This window comes from Aspergillus melleus, assembly GCF_016097325.1.
Source record: "Aspergillus melleus strain CBS 546.65 chromosome Unknown contig2, whole genome shotgun sequence".
Taxonomy (NCBI): domain Eukaryota; kingdom Fungi; phylum Ascomycota; class Eurotiomycetes; order Eurotiales; family Aspergillaceae; genus Aspergillus; species Aspergillus melleus.
The window spans coordinates 6,136,586-6,153,931 of record NW_025763371.1 but is presented as its reverse complement, the minus strand read 5'-3'; the positions used below and the strand labels follow the sequence as shown (position 1 = coordinate 6,153,931).

The window sequence follows — 17,346 nt, the reverse complement described above, 5'->3', positions numbered from 1 at the left end:
AAGATAGGGAAAATAGCCAGGAAACAGACAGAACACCAAGGCCGCCATTCAAGCAAGCCACTGCCCGTATCCAAACCATGATCTCTATGATGGAACTAGCGCGTGTTTTCGGGAATTCGAAGAATTCGGCGGCCACAGGGGGTACAGTCCGATCTTGCGGTAGATCCTGGTGTTTACGGTGTAGTTATACACCTACATTCTGCCAGAGTCCGTCCTGAGTTTGGAAAGCTTCCATTCCTTCTCACCAAAGTGGGTCCTCATATCGAAACCGAACATGTACCACCCCCCTTTCCATTTCATGGGGATATATTGCTCTGATGAAATAACCATTCCATATAGCTCTATCACCTGGAACTTCTTGCGTGAGAGAAATCTACAACTTGCCCCTTGGAACCCTCGTATACTGCCATGACGAAATGGACTTCGACTGCTTGTGGAGTTACGAAGGTAGAGCCTTACCGCCAATCAAAGGGCTCAAAATGCGGATAGGGATGGGGTTGGGTTAGGGACCATGAGAAGAAATATCAGACTCGCGAGGTGCGATCCATGTTTTTTTTTTTTTTTTTTTTTTTTGCCACGGATCTGCAGCAACAATTTATCCACGGGTTAGTAATATTGGCATCAGCTCAGTGAGTATAGTTCTCTTGTGGGCCCAGAAATCTTTTCTCCCGCGGTGGAGCCAACCGTGCATCTTCGAGGGTTTCGATAAACGACAAGTGTGTACGAAAATAATCATTTCCACTCCCCCTTGATGCACGATGCGCGGTCCATGTGCTGGACACCGCAGCCCTGAATGGCCGGCGGATCGACAGGAGTCCAGGTCCACCTGGGGGAATGGGTCGGGCAAGGTTTGTTTTGTGGACCGCTGCGAAAATGTTACTGTGTAGAATGTTGGTCCACCATAAATTAGAGAAGCAAAATTAGTTGACGCTAGGAAAAAGAGCTCAAACTTTTATATGGGTCATCAAACTATCGCCACTCTATCCCTATCCGTCCGTCTAGAATCTATGGTCATTAATGATGAAGTCCTCCGCAACGGCAAACAGTAAACAGTAAAATAAAACTAATAATAAATAAAATCCAAACTATGCCCAATATCCGTAAGCCTAATGCCCAACCCAGCTATATCATCAATGTGCGTAAAGGCTCGATGCGAAATGAAATTAGATAGCAACAGGGTCACCCATGCGGTCCTCGGGTCCGATCCCCTTGCGACGGACGGCGAAGAATCCAATGACTAGGCCAAGCGCACCCAATCCAACAGAGCACCAGAGACCAGTGGAGTATTGCTGCGCCAGCCCGTGTCCCTTCTCGATGTCTACAGCTTTGGTGACGGCAGCCGAGATGGCCAATGCGACACCTGATCCAATTTGGAAGGCGGTGTTGAGCTGAAGACGCCGTCAGTTGGTGTTGTAGTAGAAAGCAAAGCGGAATACTTACCATGCCACCGCATAGACTCTTGATTTCAACGGGTACACTGGTCAGCATGACGGTGCTTGTTGTAACAAAGATGAATGAGACGGCCGTGATGCTGATCAGGGATGTGGGAAGAACATTAACCCAGCTGTGTTGCGTTAGCATCCTGCAGATAAACCGTCCAGCATGCATGTTACTCACAAGCTTGTCTCGGGACTGGAAGTAATCGCACTGGGAATCGGAGCCACCGCGGTGAGGAAAAGTCCTATCAGGAGCAGGTATTTTCCGTTGAAGTACTCCAAAAGCTTGCCCGTCCCCATGGATGCGATGAATCCGATAATACCCATGGGTAGGAAGCGGAGGGCCGTATCGCCGGACGAGAGATCGTCCACCTGCTGCGCCATGAGGACGATGTAGTAAATGACGTTTTGGTAGCTTCCGTAGCAGGCTGATATCGTTAGCAGTATTCAAATTATATACGGTTCACCAACAACTTACTGAAACCAGCGATCCACAGGCCCGCAAAGTTGCGGATTTTCCACAAAGACAGTGGCATGATCGGGCAGCTGATGTACTTCTCCAGCAGCACGAATCCCACCAGCATAGCCACGGCAAGAACCAAAAGCACGATGATAAAGGGCTGACTCCAGCCATACACCCCGCCACCGGATAGCACAAATTGGAGAAGAATAAGACCGGCGGTCGATAGAATGGCACCAAAGTAGTCCATTTTGACCTTCGTGCGCTCCATGTAGATATCCTTGGGCAGCACAATGGCGCCCAGGGCGGCTAGCGAGCCGGTGATGACAACGATAAAATAGAAGATGTACCTCCATCCCAACGAGGAAGTCAGAAAGCCACCGAAAATTAGACCTGCGCAGAAACCGATCGTGCCAGCCGATGCGTAGATGGAAAGGGCGCGAGTTCGATCTTTACCGGTGAAGTAAGAACTGATGATACCAATAGCAGACGGTACCGTCATAGCGGCGCCGATTCCCTCCAGTCCACGGAAAATCGTGAGCAGAATGAACGACTGTCCGAATCCGATCGCCAAGGTCCAGATAGAGAGCCAGATCAGGCCGAGGCAAAGGATGTTCTTTCGTCCATAGCTGTATCTAAATTAGCACAGCCTCCAAGGCAACATGTGCCGACAGGGGGACTCATACCGATCGGACAAGACTCCAGCCAGGAGCAGGAAGCCACCAAAAGTCAAGGTATAGGCCGAAATCATCCATTGCAAATTGTTACTCGAGACGCCGAATTCGTCTTGAATGGACGATAGGGCCATGTTGGCACTGGTCATGAACACGTTATCCAGGAACTGAGAGCCGGATGTCACCAACAAGATCAACCCGCCTCTCCACGAGGCCAACCGGCCGAATTCCGGACGCTTATCCAAAGCCAACACCTCTTCTCCTCCGGCCGGTGAGAGAAGGCCGATCGGAGGAGTATCTGGTGGCGACGAGCCCAGCGAGACGATCGTTGGCTCTAAAGGCTTCTTAGGGCTGCCGGGCCCCTCAGCCTTCTGGACGCCGCGACGGTCGAGCCACTTGAAGATAGTCATACCTGAGCGTGACAAACGAGATGATAGCCCATCCTGAGCGTGCCTCCCAGTATACATATTTAACAATCGCGGTGGAGAGTAAAAGCCTGGTGGGAAAATTCTGAAATTTGTCGAGCAGCCCCGATGTAAAAAGTGGGTATCTCCCCGTTCGGGAGGCATCCGGGGGGTGTGGATTTGCAAAATTCTACACGACGCCCCCCTCTCGACCTCCACAAAGCCCACCAGACAGTGAGCCATATCAGAATCTGCCGGGATGTGGTCTTCTAGCTTATCTGGCTGGTCGGGGTGGTCTGCTCCCCTGAACATGTTGATTCACACTCAAGCCGTCTCTCGCCTTCTTTATCCTCCATCCACAATTTTGGGGCTCCCCTGAGCCACGCTGGCGATGTCCGTCAGGAGGAAATCGCCTCTCTATGTGGTTATCCTTGTCTAGAAACTCAAATGTGTCGATAGGGCAGACACAAATTGTCTAGCTTTCTTCAATTTTCCCTCGCACACGGGCAGGTCAAATAATAGGGATTGCGAGCGTATAGTAGAAGCACTGCGGTCCTCGCCCCCGGCCTGCCTTTTCGCGATAGGTTTAGTGGATAAATGTTAAAAGCCAGAATGTCGAGTGTCCGGCCACCTGCATCCGAACCGACGATGTGCTGCGGTCCGTGTAGGTCGAGGTGGCCCTCGAGCCGAAGGATCATCGAAGTGACGGTTTAGGTTTATTTGGGACATTTCTACCTGGCTACACTGCAGCGGATGCGGCGATTGCACGATTTCGCGATGACCCGGCCTGACATGGCCCTAGATCCACGCCGGGAATCCGGGCAGTGTTATCTCGACATGCTGCAAGCGGTTCGCAGAAAATGACCGAGTCTATCCCAGAGTGGACGGGACTTTAGGTGAAACCCCTGGCGCGCGATAGGAAAGAGGAGACGAGGGCAATAACTGGCCAGCAAGAGAATGATGTGTCATGAAAACGGGGCGCTTGCAGAAGATCTGCCTGATATGATGATCCATAGGCCTAGGGCCATTAGCGACCTTGGTCGAGAAGCAGATGCGTTGGCTCTTGCTCCTTGCAAGAGGAGGACCACAGCTCTAGGTCAGTCGGCATTGACACCTAATGGTGGATTTCGCTAGGCATGCGTGAGCGGTAAACGCGCAGGGCCTCGACACGAACTTCGTGATTGACCTGCCGACGTCTTTTAGGCGTAGTGGAGCAGCGTGAGATTGACGACTCGCTGGCAGGCCACGGTCAGGGTGCGAGGCGAGGGCACCAGCGACCAGACACGCAGGCGGATCTCCGGCGGGAGATGCGGGAAACGGTGGGAAGTAGTGGGGATTGAGTCGTGTTCTATGTTGGCTTTTGCGAATGTGCGGTGGAGTCACGATAGGACGCGTGCTGCAGGCCGTAGCCCTGGGACGGAGTCGGCAAGCCGGTCGGGAAACAATGAGCAGAGACAGAGTCAAGGAGCTCTCTTTCTTCTAGTTTGCAAATCCTGTAATTTGTCCACGATCGACGATATTCTGGTCTAGATTGAACGAAGGTGCTTAGCGCCGACAGTTGTCTCTCTAGGACCTAGATCCAAGATTGTCAGCGATCGGCATGCCTAAGAGTAAGTCGGTGGCCACCGCTCCGAAGACGTTAGATCGGCCCGAGATAAGACAATGGAGTCGCGTGGAATTGGAATGCGGGAATGTGGATAAAATTAGGGAATGGGGAATGGGGAAGGGCCTATGGGCAGAAGAATTTAGCGAAGAAAGAAAAAAATAAATCAAACAGGTTCAAATTAGCTCAAGCCCCCCGCTCTCAATACGCACAGCTGTCTACTCCTCGCCCTCAAATGCCTGCTCCTCCACGTACTGGTCCTCTCCGTCCGAAATGCTGGCATCTTGGTATTGTTGGTATTCCGACATCAGATCATTCATGTTGCTTTCCGCCTCGGTGAACTCCATCTCGTCCATGCCCTCGCCGGTGTACCAGTGCAAGAACGCCTTGCGACGGAACATGGCCGTGAACTGCGTCCCGACCCGCCGGAACAACTCCTGGATGGAAGTGGAATTGCCCACGAAGGTCGACGACATCTTCAGCCCGCGTGGGGGCACCGAGCAGAGCGCCGTTTGCACGTTGTTGGGGATCCACTCGACAAAGTAGGCCGAGTTGCGACTCTGCACGTTGCGCATCTGATCCTCCACTTCTTTCATCGACACCTTGCCGCGGCTAGGCGTGCGTTAGTCTCCGGGTCAAAGTGGGACGGGCAGAGGCAGGGCACTGACAAGAGAGCGGAGCAGGTCAAGAAGCGGCCGTTGTGGAAATCACAGGCGGTCATCATATTCTTAGTATCGAACATCTGCTGGGTCAATTGGGGCACCGTCACCGCGCGGAAGGAGTGGGACCCTCGGCTAGTCAACGGGGCAAAGCCCACCATGAAGAAATGCAGGCGCGGGAAAGGGATCATGTTCACGGCCAGCTTCCGCAGATCGGAATTCAGCTGGCCGGGAAATCGCAGGCTGACTGTGATGCCCGACATGACCGTCGAGATCAGATGATTGAGGTCGCCATACGCGGGCGACGACAGCTTCAAGGTGCGCGTGCAGATATCGTAGAGTGCCTAAACGATCGCATTAGCCTCGGGTCCGTGCTTCGATCGACTTCACCGGACGGGGAGGAGGTTCCACCTCGTTATCGATACAGAAGGTCTCGTCGGCATGCTCCACTAGCTGGTGCACCGAGAGGGTCGCGTTGTAGGGCTCCACCACCGTATCCGACACTTTGGGCGACGGCATGACGGAGAAGGTGGCCATCATGCGGTCCGGGAACTCCTCGCGGATCTTGGAGATGAGCAGCGTTCCCATGCCGGCGCCCGTTCCACCGCCGAGCGAGTGCGTGATCTGGAAGCCCTGCAGACAATCGCAGCCCTCGGCTTCGCGACGGACGACGTCCACCACCTGATCCACCAACTCCGCTCCTTCGGTATAGTGGCCTTTCGCCCAGTTGTTGCCGGCGCCCGACTGGCCGAAGATAAAGTTATCTGGTCGAAAGAGGCCGCCGTAGGGGCTGGAGCGGATGGCATCCATCGTGCCGGGTTCTAAGTCAACGAGGACCGCGCGCGGGACGAATTTCTTGTTGCCGGCCTGTAGCAGGGTCAGCATGGTCAGCATACGATGTGGGGAGAGGTCGGTACGGTGTGTGAACGCACCTCGTTGAAATACACGTTCATCCGCTCCAGCTGCAAGTCCGAATCACCATGGTACCTAGAGCTTCGTCAGTGACATGGATTGGTCATCGCCAGAAGATTGAGAGGACCGACACTCCGGATCCGTCGAGACCGTGTTCCCCAGAGATGGTCTGCCTAGATGGAGGTTAGCGGTTGACCAGCAGTAGAGCAGCGAGCGACTTACCAAAAGGCCGACCCAACTTGGTTGCCCTATTGCCGATAGGGAGCGTTCAGCATCACCTAGGGAGATCTGATTGCAGTCGGAAGACTTACACACTGGCCGGTTTGGAGGTGAATCTGCAAATCGTATTGTCAGTAATGGCGCTCGTGCGTCGAATGGCCCGGTCGCTGAAGGTCGAATTTTCAGCTTACACGACCAAGGGGAGAGGGCCGACAACTTACAATCTCACGCATCTTGGCGGGTAGCACGTAGCACGTAGCACGATCGGGAGATTCTGCGAACGATGGAGTCTGGAGATTCCAGGAGGGATGGAAAAACGAAGTGGAGCGTGACGCGTGGGGAGGGAAAGAAAGGGAAAGGGAAAGAAAAAGTGGGAGGGAGAGAGAGAAAAGGGTCTAGGATGGTTTGGGCGATGGCGCAGCGCCTGTCAGGCTGTCAGCCCATTATTGACTAGCCGTCCGGCAGTCCGGTTGGGCACATCCGGAGTAGGAGTAGTTCTACCTACAGTAGATCTTGACTCTGTCCAAGAATACTGTAGTCTGTACATATTGTACATACATATTGTACAATGTCCATACTACAGTGACAACGGTCGGCCCCACCGCCGGGGAACGGTCGATCGTCCCAACCGTGCGTCAGGAACGGTCGATCCTCGTAGTCTGTAGGACTACGGAAAAGGCTGGTCTGCCTAAGGCAGCCTTCCACCACGTTGCCGGGCAACGCGGCTCGTATACTGTAGTGTGTTTTTTCATGATCAATATATGCTCACCAGGTTGACCCGACCGAGGCATCTTTCGAGAATATGGACTCAGTCTGCAACACACCGAGGCATCATTTCATGAATCGGTCACCTTTGGGGCCCAATGATCAGACATGTCGTGTCTGATGAATCCGACCCATGCATGGGACTGAGAATATAGTCCGTAGTTTACACAAAGACCTGAGACTTCTCGCCGATCCCCGAGAGTAATCATTCTTCTCTTCCGAGGATGAAGCGACCGGGGAGAAGCCAATTCTCCGAGGGAACAATGGATACATGCCGTGCTTTCTGCCGATTCTTCCCCATCCACGTAGTTATCAGGCACGTCCTACGTTCCTGTTCTTGTCCGTGTCCGCGCCTTGTTTTGCTGACCAAATGCCGACGAGCACGAACATCCCGGCAATTCATCGGCTGATCCCCTCATGAGACGCCGTGATGTAATGACCAAAATTCTAGAAGTCTTTCGAAATCTGGGGGCCTCCGGCTGTTCCTGATCTCAACCAGACTTGAAACAATCGCATGACGTAGGGTGGTTTAGAGTGCCTCAGATGCAGTGGCTCATTTTTGGGTTGCGATGATCTACAGCCAACAACAAACCGCAGCATGCAAGGCCCTGCTCCGAAACGCCTATTCCTCCCCGCAGGTCAGGGCTTAATTGAGTCTCAAAGATGGGTTGGAGCGAACGCGGCAATCCTACCGTCTGTCGACCGATCGTTATATGGGATCCGACTTTCACAGCCAGGTATAAAAACCCCAATTCATCCGGCCAATTCAACACTGCATTCCCAACAGCAAAGCAGTTTCAGCCGAATCAGCAAAGATAAATACTTTTCTCTCTCCCAATACTTTTAAATTCAACTCCCAACCTTCAAGATGAAATTCTCCTTCGCTTCGCTCCTGGTGGCTGGAACCACCGTCGCCTCCGCCGCGAACGCCGCCAGTGTCGGCAACGCTGGCAGCGCTGGCAGCACTGGCCTGCCGTCCATCCCTCAGAGCTGCCTGGAGATTCCCCAGGTCGTTGGCAACAAGCCCCAGCAGCTGATGCAGTACTTCCACAAGGAAGTGTGCCAGCAGGGCTGCAAGGCCACTATCAACCAGCACAACCACTATCTGCACAACTACGTGATGCCGCAGATTATCAAGGACGTGAACCAGCGCCTGGAGGTCCCCGTGCAGGAGCAGCAGCTGTTCAATCAGACCAGCACCCAGGTTGTCGCCGCCGTACAGAAGAGCTGTGCTCAGGAGGGCAACAAGCCTCTCTGCAACGATCTTCAGGGTGTCTTCGACTACGGTCTCTGCGCCTTCAAGGCCTCCCAGCCCATCCTGATGAACCACGTCAAGGAGTTTTCCGGAAGCGCCAAGCTCACCGAGGAGAAGTGCAACAAAATCAAGGCGCTCGACTCCGACCAGACCATCTGGCAGAAGACCCTCCCCGCCTACGTGGACAAGTTCGCCAAGCAGTGTGCTCAGGGAAATTAAAGGTATGTTGTTCTCCTGGAATCCAATTTAGTTGGCTGGAATCAGTATTGACTGGGGCAGCGGGCTAGGCATGGCGGACCAGAGAGTTCCCAAGTAGGACATGCTAAGTGAAGCTGCGCAGGAGTAGCCCTGCTATCGCTGGACATTGATCGGGTGTTATGTTCGGAGTGGGCATCATCTTGGGTCATTCTTCAAGAACTGCCTGGAGCTTGGTTTGCGGTTTAGTCGCAATCGCGCGTCTCTGTTTGAAATTATTTGTTAGTGTCAGATGTTAGGTTGAATAAACAAGCAAGGTCTTCTATATTCACCCCATACCTCAAAGTCAACAATCGGACTTAGATGTGTTTCTCCCATCATGGAGTACAACTTCTATGTGCTGCTCCCGAAAGTCTCGGTATCTATGGAGCTAGAACATCTTTAGTACCATTAAAAAAATAGCTTTATCCTTGGACCTTTTTGCATTGGGATATTATATGTAACCGTTGAATGATGGCTAATTAGGCAAGGGATGATGTTGCTCGGCCGGCCCTGCTCGCCTGGGTGTGGTCCCTTCGATGTGGTCGACCCGTCTTCGAAGTCATTTAGAGCTGATAGTCGCATGCGTGCGCTGAATAGCCGAACCTTCACCTCTAACAGGGGTGCGTCGCTCCCATAATTGTGCACGTAGATGGAATAGTCGTTTGGGAAATTGTCCAAGTTCTTGAATCTCCGCTTGGTGCACTCCAGGAAGGTCAGCTTGATCGGCCTCCAGAAGTAGTTCGCCAACTCCTTAGAGACCCATCCTTAAAACGAGAAAGATCTCCAGAGTACTAACGAGGCCTCTAAGTTCAAAGCTCACTCCTCTTCCTTTTGTTAATCACGGAGTGCTTTAGGGTAGTGACTTCTGGCTTGCTGCTGGTTGTAGGCTGGGTCCGGCTTTCTTGGGCTGCAGGTGTGATATGACTCGGGTGATCAACCCAGTCCATTCCGAGCAGCGAGGCTTGCACCGTCCATGTTGGTTATAAAACTCCACAGGAATGCCTGCTGGTGTTGCGTCGGTCTTTTCTCCTCGTCTGCCATGTCAGTTGCAGTCTTTGCTAAACGTAATGATGTTTGCTGGCCAGGGGCTGAGGGAAGGGCGGCTCGCGGGTTTCGAAATCGATGGCTGAGGTGCTGGGATGGCAAGTTCGCTCGCCGGAGATGATGATGATGATGATGACAGCTGTGGGGACAAGAGGGGCGGAGGGGCAAAGAGGATTGGGGAGAGACGATTCACTTTTTGACAGGGAGTTATTGTTGTTATGATTCAGTTTTCGCGTCCTTTGGGTTGGCGAAGGCAACCAGGAGTACCTACGTCTCTTCTGCCTCGGGTGCTCCTTACTGTGGGTTTTGTCCAACGAGCTTCGGGTTGCATGGTTGGTTACGGTCAACTAGCTAGCTAGTAAACTACGGTATAGGTTCTATCAAAGAACTGACTGTCATTGCACAAGTAAATTGATAGCTATTCAGAGCTTCGAATTCCCCAGCTTCTTCTCCTGCGTCGTGTATATCTTCACGAGCTGCCGAATTCCCAGGTCCAGCAGTACGTCCTCCGAGCCGCCAGGAATTCTGGCACCTGGTACATCCCGTAGTATAGCCTCAACTAGCTCCCCTTGTCCCGAAGCCGTCAGGCCCGATCCGCCGAAGAGCAAGACGGCACACTGGGCACACTCGTTCAGCACCATCCCCGCCTTTGCTTTGGCCATTGCGGTGACTCCGCCCAGCTGGAGGTCTGCTTCGGCTTTGCTGAGGTGGCACAGCTGGTAGAGCAGCTGTTCGACAAAGGCCGATAGCGTCTCGAGCTCGGCGCCGGTCTTGGCGAGTCGGTGACGTACGACGGGCTGGTCCATGAGAGGTTTCCCGAAGGCCTGTCTCTTCAGCACGTAGGAGAATGCGGTTGAGAGGGCGACGCGGGCCTGGCGAGTGACGCCGATGCTGATGAGGAGACGCTCATGGTTGAAATTGGTCATGATGATGCGCATGCCTTCGCCTTCGCGACCGACGAGATTATCCACCGGCACCTTGACGTCGTCCAGCTCGATGTAGGTGGTTCCGCCCGTGGCCTGTCCGGAAACTTTCAATCGGCGCAGGGTGACACCAGGATGACCTTTCAAGGGGACAAGGACCACGGAAAGACCGCCAGGGCCGGGCCCGCCGGTGCGAACCGCCATCGTGGCTATATCCGACCATATCCCGTTCGTAATCCATTTCTTCGCCCCGTTGATTATGTAGTGTTGTCCATCCTCAGACTTCACGGCCGTCGTGGTGATGCCCGCGACGTCGCTGCCGGCGTCGGGTTCGGTGATGGCGATGCAGGCTCGCTTTCGGCCCAGCAGGAGATCGGGAAGCACGCGCTCCTGGAGCTCTCGACTGGCGAATTTGATGATCGGAGGGATGCCGAACGCGAAGCCGGCGTTGAGCCCGCTACCGGTGCTGAGACCTGAACGACCGAGCTTGCAACAGTTAGCTTGATTCAATGGGAGACTCTCGGTCACTTACCTCATCCGCGTAAATTCCGGCGTGGATGTAATCCCATTCTTCGACCTTGACGCCTATCTGGGTCAGCTCAGCCCCTTGCTTCGGCGCGTTGGGGGGTGGGGGGGGGGATGAATTACCCAGAATATCGTGAATGCCCAGTCGCTTCAGCCAGTCGACCGGCAGGGGAGCGGGGAGATTGGGAAGGAGCATGTTATGCTCGTTGAACTTCTGGAAAACACTGGCCGGGACCTCACCGACCGTCTCGAATTCCATGGCGCGCGACAGCAGGTTCTCGAACAAGAACTGGCGACATCGTTTTTGGAATTGGTGGTGACTTTCTGTGTGATAAGGAGAGGGGAGTCCGCGCAGGTATGGCGGTTCCGAGAACGGCACGGGGTTCGAGGATACTGTAGCCATAATGGGGAGTTTGGCAGGGGAATGAACGTGGTAGAGATGAATTCCATGGAATATTTATCCTTCTGGAGCCCCGCGTGGATCCAGACGGTCTCCGGTCCGAGGCTCGGTGCGCGGAGGATCGACGGGGGATCCGGAGTTCTTCACGTGTTGTATCCTTTTTTCTGGTGAGAGAAGACGAGATCAAGTTGACGGGTAATGGAGTAGAAGAAGTATCACGTGGTGATTGAAAAGAAAAAAAAACAAAGAGGGATGGGAAGGGGAAAGAAAAAAAGAACTGCAATGGACGACACAAAATCGGTTGTTTACGGGGAAGATATATATCTCTCGCAACCCATCCATTTGCATGAATCCCCCACGATTAGACTTACGCCGGTCGCTTAGACCCCAAGTGGTAGAAAGCGTTTATAGTACTCATTTTCTAGCCTTAGAAAATGATACAACCCCCTTCGACCAAAGTACCCGGAGTAGTTATGGCGGCGATGCAAATCCCAGTGAGAGAATCACTGGTATAGGAATATTCTAATAAAATAATATATTGTTCTGAGGCTCGATGGCCCAGTAGGTTTTTTTTGCTGTTGACCGCCTTTTTTAAAGGTCGTTCGAATCGCGGCACGTCTTTTTTGATGTTTTCTCTGCCTTACCAACTACCGATGACCACGGGCCTCGGCCCAGCAAGTGATGTGGGGTCAGAACTATAGCGGCGTACCACCTCCTCCATCTTACACCTCCCTTCCCTCAGTCACATCTCGATCCCCTCGCTATGACAGACACCATGCAAGCCGTCGTTTTCAAGGGCCCTTTGGAGGTCGCCCTGGAGTCCCGCCCCGTTCCCCAGATCGAGTCAACCGACGCTCTAGTGGCCGTTCGCTATACTGCGCTCTGCGGAAGGTAGGTCACCTAAGTTACCTCAGCTACCCCAGTGCACCTCGCAATCGCTCGTACAACGACTGACTCCGCCCAGCGAGTTGCACGTCTTTCGCGGCCACCAGAAATCCGCGACAGGCTTCATAATGGGTCATGAGTTCACCGGCGAGATCATCCAAGTCGGCGCCGATGTCCAGAAGTTCAAAAAGGGCGATCGCGTCGTTTCGCCCTTCACCATCAGCTGTGGCGAATGCTTCTACTGCAAGCGTGGGTTCTCGTCACGGTGCGCCAAGGGTAGACTCTTCGGAAGTGTGGCGTTGGATGGAGCTCAGGCGGACTACGTGCGGGTTCCCCTGGCCGACGCGACCCTGGTGGCTGCCCCGGAATCCATCGACGAGAAGAAACTGATAATGATGGCCGATATCTTTCCGACGGGATACTTCGCCGCGAAGAACGCTTTTCAGGCCCTGAGCGAGTCGGATATACGCGAAAGCACCGTGCTGCTGTTCGGCTGCGGACCGGTAGGCATCTGTGCACTGATCAGTGCCCTGGAATGGAAGCCGAAGCATCTCATCGCCATTGACAGCGTCCCGTCTCGGTTGGAGCTGGCTGAGCGCCTCGGGGCCGAGCCGTGGAACTTCCAGAGGCATGCTGATGGACTTCGACGGCGCGTCATGGACCTGACGGAGGGACGGGGAGCGGATGTGGCTATTGAGGTGGTGGGTTTGAGTGCGGCGCTGAGGTCGTCGTTCGATCTACTTCGCCCGTGGGGTACCATTTCGAGCGTGGGAGTGCATAACGATTCGATTCCGTGGACGGGGAATGAGGCGTATGGCAAGAACCTGAAGCTGCAAATGGGCCGATGCCCGGTTAGAAGTAAGCTGAACGCCCCCCGGAGAGGCCAGAGGGGCTAACGCGGCTGACATTGGCTAGGCATCTTTGAGGAAGCGTTGCAGCTCTTGGTCAGAAAGCAAGATGCTCTCGACTGGGCTTCATTCGACATCCGTCCGCTCTCTCAGGCCGTACAAGGGTGAGCACCGAGTACCCCAGAGTCTCTGCGAATATCGCGCTGACATGCTTAGGTACCACGATTTCAACCAAATGAAGTCTCAAAAGATCATCTTCGAGGCGGGGAAATAATGCACGTAGTTTACGAGATTTAGCCAGATTACAAAGTCATGCCATTGTTTGAAATCTTTGGGCAAAGGATGCATCGGCAGACTCGCTGCTCAAGCGCCAAAGTAACCCCCAGCGACTTGGCTTATTCTCTCTAGTCTACTTGTTTATCGCGATCATCCAATATTTGGTAGAGCTGAATCTCAGTCGCAAGGGCTGAATGGTGCTCGTCAGTGAGGAGCGTGACAACTTTGCGGCTCATTCTACCGTAGCGCTTTCAAATCAACTCAAAACGATGTGTGGCTCATCAGAAGGCAACGACTGCAATACTGGACACGCTGACATGATGTAGTTTACAACTTTGATGTTGCCTGAAAGGCATTCAAGTGCAGTCAGCTGGGCTTGATTGAGGTGAGTAGATGTGGGAACAAAGAATGCAAGATCCTGTGAGCTCGCATGCTTGTTGGTTGCCTGAGGCACATAAATTGAGGCCTGCTCTATGACCCAAAGCTGTATGACGGTGGTCTCACCTGGATGCTCCAATGATAAGTAATCCAATCAGACTTGATGTCCAATAGCAGGCCATGATTTGGCCATGGGCTTTAAATAGATTGAAGCTTCCGCAGAAGACAGACCAAAGAGACAAAGCCATGAATTGCTGTATGGCTACTTCACGATAAGTCCCGATGGCTTCCCAAACATATGTCATGATCTGCTGAGAAGCCGCGGCAGAATTTCATTCATAGATAGTATAAAAGACCTCTGTGATACAAGGATGCTCCCCAGGCCTTTGTAATCACATCATGATATCCCCTACCTGGAAAGCCAAGCGAATGAGGCTTCTCGAACGCGCCCTGTGCCTGTTTGTGTACAATGCCTTCATCTGGACGAAACACCAATAGTCATAGCCCCAATGGGCTTCGACGCAGCCAGCGGGTGCTCGATAAAGAGATGACCAGAACGAGAGCAAGTCAGGTGATGTACAGCTTTGTGCAGGAAGATTGCGAGGCCAATCAGCCGGACTTAGAGATGCAGGGCCGTGAAGACGGAGAATCTAACATGTCGATTCTGACCCTCCCTAACGAAATACTGCACTTGATCGGGACGTTCATGGATGCATCAAGTTTGGCGGCAATGGTCCGAGCCGCTCGAATCCTGAAAGACTTGCTGTCCAAGGAGCTGTACGTCAAGGCGGTTGGTTTCGTGCCCAGGATGGATGACTCGGTGGTGGAATGGGCGGCCAGGCAAGGCCAGCCAGAGACTATCCGCAAGGCCTTGAAGCAGATGCCGGCAAACACGGACTGGTCTAGGGTGGTCGGAACAGGGATTGTCGGGGCGATCCGGTACAATCAGCTGGAAGCCCTGAAGTGTCTGTGCTACGAAAGCCCCCCGAATCGAGCAAGTCAATACATCCGGGCTCCTCCTCCCTCTCTCGAAGGCATGGGGGCGGCTGCGCTTTCCAATAATCCGGTGGACCTCGCCGCGAGCCGCGGAAGCGTGGATGTGCTGCAATACCTCCTAGAGAGGGGAATGCCGTTTGTAACGCCTGAATTTCCCTTCGCCGTATCCATGTTCGAAGGGGAGGGAGGGAAGTCGGGTGACACGCGGGTGGCCGAGTTGCTGATCCGCCACGGATTCAATACACGGATGGGGAGTGATAACGGCCAATCGCTGCTGCACGAGCTGGCAACCCGCGGGAGGGCGGCACACGTGGATCTGTTGGCGAGAGCGGTGCCCGAGCTTCTGAACATCCAGGATGTGGACGGGAGAACGCCGCTGATGTATGCTATCGCTGCCAAGCAGATGGCCTGTGCGAGACACATGGTGACCATTCTCGGGGCGGACGTGAGCTTGAGGAAGTCCAACGGGGTCACGGCGCTGCACATGGCCGTCTGCGAAGATGACATCGACCTGGTTGAGGCCTTGATCAACAGCGGAGCGGACGTTAACGCGCAAGCCTCGGGCCAAGTGACACCTTTGCACATGGTGACCGATGCCCGCGAGAGAAAGACCAAAGAACCTCTGATGGTGGCGATACTCCTTAATCGGGGGGCATTTTGCTCTCCCAGAGACGGGAAGGGCAATACGCCGCTGAGCTATGCGCTGGCGGCGCGGAACATCCAGCAGGTCGAGTGGCTGATGGTGGGTGCCGTGCATCATGCGTCCGAATTCGAAGGGGTCCAGGAACTGCTGGACGCCTGTCGCGTGGGCAGCTTGCGAATCGTCCAGATCTACACGCAGCGGGAGGGATTCGACATCGAACGGGACCAAGATCAATGGCGGAGATCAGCATTGCACCTTGCAGCAATCGGGGGGCACGTGGAGGTTCTAGAGCACCTGCTGTCAAAGTGGAGGGATGTCGATCGCCGCGACGTGGGCGGCCGGACAGCGCTTTGGTATGCCTGTTGCAAGGCCGACTCTAGCTGCGCATGCCAGCTGATCCACGCGGGGGCGTCGGTGGACTCGGCCGAGCACTACGGACGGACTCCTTTGATGAATTTCACTCGGCACTTTCGGGATGACACGACGATGTCTTTCTTTCTGAAATCATCGAGGAAAGTCGAAGCAGTCGACAAGATGGGGCGCACGATCTTGCACCACGCCGCGCGCCACGGAAATCTGGCGGCCACGCGGGCGATCGTGCGGTATCAAAAGGACCTGGTGGGCAAGTGTGCCAAGAAGCGCCAGTCTGCCCTGTTATTCGCCCTGAAGCACGATCACGACGACGTGGCGCGATTCCTGCGGCGGTTGATCATCTTGAGGCGAAGGGAGTTTAGCTGGCTCGCGATGCATGGATACCACGGCAAAGTCATGTGGATCAAGACAGGGGCAGGATGGGCTCGCACGCGCAGTCGATGGATTGCCAGGGAGAAGAAGGCAAGGGAGAAGAAGAGGGGTTGAAGTTGAAGAAGTGAAGAAGTTGGAAGGTGAAAGTTGAAAATGTTGGTGAGTAGTTGACTCTATTAACTGGCGAGTGGATCCAGTAACATTAAAATAAACGAGTCCTTGTATTCAAGGGGTGATAGCTCAGTTGGGAGAGCGCACGACTGAAGATCCACTCAGTCAGTCAGTTCAGCTGGCAATCGTGAGGTCACCGGTTCAATCCCGGTTCATCCCATTATCTTTTTTCTTTCTTTTTATACCATTCTCATGTTACCTACTTCACTTCCATCGCCTCTTCTTTTTCCCTTCTTGTTATTATGTGTATAGTTCCTCTTGAGTAATTATATAGACGGATGTAATATGCCAGCGATGTGGCCGGCCTTCTTCAATAGAGTATATCCATTCCACCCGGCATCTCATCACTTCTACATACGAAGTACAATCTCCTCCCTATCCACTACTCCGTACACCGTACATTCCTTCTGCATCAGGAATTCAAGATAAAGCTGTTTCATGTGGGGCACCGGCCAGATCGACCAACCCTTGTCAGCGACTCAGCGCATGCGAGTAGATTGGCAGATGGACTCCTGATGCATTTGCTGGAGACCGACCCGGGGAAGTAGGGGTCTTCCTAGCTCCACTCGTCCGGCCCCTGTCGATTACTCCTACGGTGTACACTGTACTCAGCACTCAGCGTCCACTGTGTCCACTGTGTACGGTGTAGAGTTGTAGACCGAGTGCTGCCGTCATCGACGATCCGCGGGCCTCCGTTGTGGCACGATGAGTCAGCCATCCTCCGCCGTCCTTTGGTCCCTCGTCCAGCGGTCCATCGTCCATCATCCATCTATTACTATTTACTGTCCATCGTGGCTTGCACTGCCTTCGCTGTCCACGGAGGATTCTGTATCTGTCAGTGTTTGCAGTCTGCAGTCTGCAGTCTCAAACATGTACAAGACCATGCACC

At 53.8% G+C, this 17,346-nt stretch overlaps 6 protein-coding genes and 1 non-coding gene across 7 annotated transcripts; 4 read left to right on the top strand and 3 right to left on the bottom strand.

The window, feature by feature from the left end:
* Positions 1-1,179: 1,179 nt before the first annotated feature.
* Positions 1,180-2,980, bottom strand: LDX57_004990 (MFS transporter; the record flags this gene model as incomplete). The annotated part of the gene is made up of 4 exons (XM_046086669.1): positions 1,180-1,564; positions 1,618-1,864; positions 1,915-2,525; positions 2,583-2,980. 4 exons carry the CDS (start codon positions 2,978-2,980, stop codon positions 1,180-1,182), a joined length of 1,641 nt encoding a protein of 546 aa, XP_045942634.1.
* Positions 2,981-4,795: 1,815 nt separating this feature from the next.
* Positions 4,796-6,600, bottom strand: TUB2_2 (tubulin beta chain; the record flags this gene model as incomplete). Its single annotated transcript, XM_046086668.1, has 8 exons — positions 4,796-5,189; positions 5,246-5,580; positions 5,648-6,103; positions 6,169-6,223; positions 6,280-6,321; positions 6,371-6,396; positions 6,460-6,483; positions 6,589-6,600. 8 exons carry the CDS (start codon positions 6,598-6,600, stop codon positions 4,796-4,798), a joined length of 1,344 nt encoding a protein of 447 aa, XP_045942633.1.
* A 1,400-nt stretch (positions 6,601-8,000) lies between these two features.
* Positions 8,001-8,606, top strand: LDX57_004988 (uncharacterized protein; the record flags this gene model as incomplete). Its single annotated transcript, XM_046086667.1, has 1 exon — positions 8,001-8,606. One exon carries the CDS (start codon positions 8,001-8,003, stop codon positions 8,604-8,606), a length of 606 nt encoding a protein of 201 aa, XP_045942632.1.
* Positions 8,607-10,058: 1,452 nt separating this feature from the next.
* Positions 10,059-11,683, bottom strand: LDX57_004987 (acyl-CoA dehydrogenase family protein). The gene is made up of 3 exons (XM_046086666.1): positions 11,240-11,683; positions 11,124-11,176; positions 10,059-11,077 (listed from the first exon to the last, which is right to left on the bottom strand). The coding sequence occupies exons 1-3, from the start codon at positions 11,517-11,519 to the stop codon at positions 10,091-10,093; spliced, it is 1,320 nt and encodes a 439-aa protein (XP_045942631.1). The 5' UTR covers positions 11,520-11,683; the 3' UTR covers positions 10,059-10,090.
* Positions 11,684-12,291: 608 nt separating this feature from the next.
* LDX57_004986 (alcohol dehydrogenase family protein) lies at positions 12,292-13,523 on the top strand (the record flags this gene model as incomplete). Its single annotated transcript, XM_046086665.1, has 4 exons — positions 12,292-12,407; positions 12,481-13,259; positions 13,317-13,413; positions 13,466-13,523. The coding sequence occupies 4 exons, from the start codon at positions 12,292-12,294 to the stop codon at positions 13,521-13,523; spliced, it is 1,050 nt and encodes a 349-aa protein (XP_045942630.1).
* A 954-nt stretch (positions 13,524-14,477) lies between these two features.
* Positions 14,478-16,400, top strand: LDX57_004985 (uncharacterized protein; the record flags this gene model as incomplete). Its single annotated transcript, XM_046086664.1, has 1 exon — positions 14,478-16,400. The coding sequence occupies one exon, from the start codon at positions 14,478-14,480 to the stop codon at positions 16,398-16,400; it is 1,923 nt and encodes a 640-aa protein (XP_045942629.1).
* A 115-nt stretch (positions 16,401-16,515) lies between these two features.
* LDX57_004984 lies at positions 16,516-16,617 on the top strand. Its single transcript has one exon. It is a non-coding gene; the product is annotated as a tRNA-Phe (tRNA).
* The last annotated feature ends 729 nt before the right edge of the window (positions 16,618-17,346 follow it).